General features: G+C 49.8%; 1 protein-coding gene across 1 annotated transcript; it reads right to left on the bottom strand.

Moving 5' to 3' along the window:
• Window positions 1-827: 827 nt before the first annotated feature.
• On the bottom strand, window positions 828-4,395 carry LOC121806482. The gene is made up of 3 exons (XM_042206573.1): window positions 2,527-4,395; window positions 2,284-2,448; window positions 828-872 (listed from the first exon to the last, which is right to left on the bottom strand). The coding sequence occupies exons 1-3, from the start codon at window positions 4,393-4,395 to the stop codon at window positions 828-830; spliced, it is 2,079 nt and encodes a 692-aa protein (XP_042062507.1).
• Window positions 4,396-5,314: the final 919 nt, after the last annotated feature.

Here is a 5,314-nt window from a genome sequence, read left to right as displayed (position 1 = left end):
TTCTTCATAGCTCAAATCTGGTTCTAACACCATCTCTTCTTGGTGCACTATGTGTTTGGGGTCAAACACGTACTTCCTCAACTGTGATACATGAAACACATTATGAACATTCCCGAAGCTTGGCGGAAGCGCTAATCTGTACGCCACAGGGCCGACTGTTTCTAGGATCTCGTAAGGTCCGATAAAACGCGGTTTCAGCTTGCCCTTGACGCCAAATCTGGTTATCCCTTTTGATGGGGATACTTTCAGAAAGACCTTGTCTCCTGCTTTAAACTGTAAATCCGTTCTGCGAGCATCTGCATAGGATTTCTGTCTATCTTGAGCTTCCTTGATTCTCCCTCGGATTTTTCGGACAATTTCTATCATTTCCTCTACCGAGTCCGGTCCGAGAATCCTTCTCTCACCAACTTCATCCCAGTAAAGTGGTGATCTGCACTTTTTCCCATATAATGCCTCGTATGGAGCCATGTCAATAGTTGCCTGGTAACTGTTATTGTAGGCGAACTCTATAAGTGGAAGTACTGTCTCCCAGCTTACTCCACGGTCGAGCACTACAGCTCTTAACATATCTTCCAATGTCTGGATCGTCCTTTCGGACTGTCCGTCCGTCTGTGGATGGAACGCTGTGCTGAAATTCAGCTGAGTGCCTAATTCTCGCTGTAGGCTTATCCAAAATCTAGAAGTAAATTTTGAATCTCGATCTGAGATGATCGTTACTGGGACACCATGTAAACGTACGATCTCTCGCACGTAAATCTGTGCCAACTTGTCTGAACCGTATGTGATACGAATTGGTATGAAATGAGCACTTTTGGTGAGGCGATCGATTACAACCCAGATGGCTGTGTTTCCCCGTTGTGATTTTGGCAATCCTGTCACAAAATCCATTGCTATATGCTCCCATTTCCATTCTGGAATCTCGAGAGGCTGCAACTTTCCATAGGGTCGTTGATGCAAAGCCTTCACTTGCTGGCAAGCCAGGCATCTTTCCACAAACGACGCTATGCTTCTCTTCATGCCATCCCACCAAAATTGCTTCTTCAAGTCCTGATACATCTTCGTACTTCCAGGATGGGCAGTATAGGGTGTCTCATGAGCTTCACTCATGATCTCATTTCTGAGTGTCTCCTCATTGGGTACGCATAATCTCCCTTTGAAAGTGAGAGCATTATCCGCCTCTTCGCGGTAGTATTCCCCTTTTCCCGTCCTTACTCTGAGACGGATCTTTTCTAGAGCGTCATCGTCTCTCTGGGCTTCCACGATTCTGGCTCTTAAATCTGGTTCTATGACCAAGGTGGAAATTCTGCTGTCCACTGTCTCCGGGGCTCTTACTATTTCCAGTCGCATCTTGGCGAATTCCCGGATGAGCTCTTCCTCTTGTGTGAGGAAAACAGCTACTTGAGGCGCTGTCTTTCTGCTCAAGGCATCTGCTACTACATTGGCTTTGCCTGGGTGGTAGTTTATACCACAGTCGTAGTCCTTGACTAGTTCCAGCCATCTGCGCTGTCTCATATTCAGATCCTTCTGCTCGAAAAAGTATTTGAGACTCTTATGATCTGTGAAGATCTCACATCGAACTCCGTAGAGGTGATGTCTCCAAATCTTCAGCGCATGGACCACTGCTGCTAATTCCAGATCGTGCGTCGGATAGTTCAACTCGTGCGGCCTCAATTGGCGTGACGCATATGCTATCACCTTACCCCTCTGCATCAGCACGCACCCGAGTCCGACCTTCGATGCATCGGTATACACCACATAGTCGACTCCCGCCTCTGGTACGGCTAGCACTGGCGCTGTGGTCAACTTTTCCTTAAGCAATTGGAAACTTGCTTCACATTCTGGGGTCCAGTTGACTTTAACTCCTTTCTTGAGTTGTTGAGTCATCGGCCTTGCTATTTTAGAAAACCCCTCAATGAATCTTCGGTAGTATCCTGCCAGACCTAGGAAACTTCGAATTTCATTGGGCGTTGCTGGTGACTGCCAACGTTGCACGGCTTCAACTTTAGCGGGGTCTACTCGGATCCCTTCTGCTGTCACTATGTGTCCAAGGAAATTCACTTCATTGAGCCAGAACTCACACTTGCTGAACTTAGCATAGAGTTTCTCGGCTCTTAACGTTTCCAAGGTGGCTCTCAAATGTTCCTCGTGTTCCTTTTCGTTCTTCGAATAGATGAGCACGTCATCTATGAAGACCAGAACGAACTTGTCCAGGTACGGGTGGAACACGCGGTTCATTAGGTCCATGAACACAGCTGGAGCATTGGTAAGCCCAAAAGGCATTACCGTAAACTCATAATGGCCATATCTGGTGCGGAACGCAGTCTTTGGTATATCGTCCTGTCGAACTCTCAACTGGTGATAACCCGATCTCAAATCCATCTTCGAGAAAACTCCAGCTCCTTGCAGCTGATCGAAGAGGTCGTCGATTCTCGGTAAAGGATACTTGTTCTTGAGGGTTATTTTGTTCAGCTCTCGATAGTCGATACACATCCTTAAGGTGCCATCTTTCTTCTTTACAAAAAGTACTGGTGCGCCCCACGGCGACACACTGGGTCGAATGAAGCCCAGGTCTAGTAGTTCCTGTAATTGCATTTTGAGTTCCTCTAACTCCCTTGGTGCCATTCTGTAAGGCGCCTTCGATATTGGAGCTGATCCTGGTTCCAGATCGATGCTGAACTCCAATTGCCTGTTTGGTGGCAAGCCTGGTAGCTTTTCTGGGAATACATCAGGATATTCTCGTACTATTGCCACGTCTTCAATTTTCTTGTCCTTTTTCTCTTCTTCGTTCAAATAGACAAGGTATGCAGGGCATCCTTTCCTCATCATGGTTGTTGCTTGTAGGGCAGAAATAATCGATTTTCGTTTCCTCATGGAGATCCCATGAAAGATTACGAGTTCTGTCCCAGGGTATTGTAGTGCTATCTGTCTCTCCTTACAACGGATTGTGGCGTAGTTCTCGGCTAACCAATCCATTCCTAGTATAATGTCGACGCTCCACATCAACATCACATGTAAGTTATGAGCTACTAGGTTCAGGTTTCCCATGGAAAATTTTATGTTTGAGCACGTTCGTGTGGTATCTATAAGGCCTCCTACGGGTGAGGACACCCTCATACTATGTTCCATCACATCCGTAGGCAAGTTCAAAGTATCCACACAAGATGTTGATATAAAGGAGTGTGATGCACCGGTATCAAACAAAATGGCGATAGGTACGTTGAGGAGAGTTCCCATACCTGCCAAATTGCCTTGCTCCCGTTTCCCTTCCTCGGCCCTGGCCTGCTTCTGCTGCAGTGCGAAGGCTCTTGCCTGTGGGGGAAGTCTCTGACGTAGCTGTCTCTGAGGACGTGGTGCAGGGAGTATCGCATTCTTTCTCCTTGGTTCGGCCTGGAGTGCCCGCAGTTGCGGACGTTGTCCTCCCATTCCAGTTGTCTTGTTCGGGCAGTTTCTGGCAAAATGTCCCTTCTGCCTGCAGTGGAAACATCCATCAGTCCCGGCCTTACACTCGCCGTCATGTCTCTTCGAGCATCTCGCACATAGAGGTGCCTGGGCTCCGCGCTCCGCAGCTGGAGTCGGGGCAGTTTGGTACCAACGGTTCTGCTGTGGCTTAGGGGCAAACTGTGGTTTCTTAGCATCAGTCGGGACTCGGTCTCCTTCCCATTTCCTCTTTTCTCGAGGGAACTGCTGCTGTGGCGGCGGTGGAGCAGTGGTGACATGTGTCGTCGGCCTCTCTTTGGGCATAGCTGCCTCAATGTCCAGGGCCCGGCCCAATGACTCGACATAAGACAGACCTCCATGACTGGCCAGAGCCATTCTTATTTTCGATCTCAGGCCAGTACAAAACTTTTCGGCCATTTTCTCGTCCGTGTCTACTAGTCCAGGCGCATAGCGTGACATGTCACAGAACAACCTATCGTACTCGGTCACTGTCATCTTTCCCTGTTTCAAACTGTAAAACTCCACCTCTTTGGCCTTGCGGTAGCTCTTGGGGATGTACTTGCCGTACAGCTCATTCTTAAACTCCCCCCAGGTCAGGTGCTCCAACTGTTCACGAGTCATAACCTTTCGCCTGGCTTCCCACCAGAAGTCGGCGGACTCAACCAGCTGAAACTTCACACATGAGAGTCGCTCTCTGTCGGTGCACTGAAGAAAATCAAAGATGCGCTCAATCGCACGCACCCAGGTCTCTGCTGCAGCAGGATTCCCCAGACCATTGAACACAGGTAGGTTCTGTTTGAGAAATGTTTCTTCCACTCGCCTCTCCGGCACTGCAGGAGGCGGTGGTGGAGGAGGTGGCGGTTGTGCTCCTGCTCCCCCAGCCTGGTCTCTCCTAGGTACCTGCTCTGGTACTTGCGCGTACCTTCTCGGCCTGCCTGCTTGTCTTCTGGGAGGCATTCTGTTTATAACACGATATCAGTACTAGTTATTCACTTTCATCAATACAGAGTTTATATTTCCTTAGGATTCGTTTCACATCTCATGCATTCTCTTTCATGCATATGTTTAACAAAATCAAATAGGAGTCATAAAGTGGTACATCATATGCATTCATCATAAAGTGGGAAAATTGCCTCTCACGAGGTCTTAATATCTTTTACATATGACATCACTGCAGTTCTTACAAAAGAAAGGGAAACTAATCTACTAAGCTAGCACGGCTATGTCCCGCCTGACCGACCCCTACTCCAAGTCACTGTCGATCCACATCGGGTCGTCGTGGCTCGTCCCAGGGAGGGGCATCTCTATAGGTGACCATACCTCCTCCTCGCCTTCGGAGGCGACGACCGGCTGCGGGATCTCTGGGGCCATGCAAGGCGCCACTGGTACGTCGAGGTCGGAGACGAAATCCTTGTCCACATGCTTGGCGTAGTAGTATAGCCCCTTGTAGAACGCCTCATCTATTGGGTGGAGGGGCTGCTCCAACTCCTCGGGAAATGGCTCCATGGGTGGTGGAGGAATCTCTGGTGGTGGCTCGAGGGGCTGTGGAGGGTTGACCCCCACTATCTGGTCCGTGAGACTGCCAATCTGCGGCTCCTCGTCATCATCATCGTCCCCTACTATGTCCTCCTCGGGATCCTCCTCCTCGGGATCCCCCTCCTCTGGATCCTCCTCCTCTGGATCCTCCTCACTCTCTCCACCCCCGATACCGCTCTCTAACTGCTCAACCTCGTCGCTGGACCCCGACACATCTCCCATCTCTGCCCTACCTCTGCGACGGCCGGGAGCTCGGGACGACTGTCCCTCCTCGAACACTCCGTCTACCGCCCGCATCAGGGCCAAAGGTGGCAGGCTACGGAACCGCTCACTCCCCGGG

This window comes from Salvia splendens, chromosome 1 (assembly GCF_004379255.2).
Source record: "Salvia splendens isolate huo1 chromosome 1, SspV2, whole genome shotgun sequence".
Lineage (NCBI taxonomy): Eukaryota > Viridiplantae > Streptophyta > Magnoliopsida > Lamiales > Lamiaceae > Salvia > Salvia splendens.
This window is presented reverse-complemented; position numbering and strand designations above follow the sequence as displayed.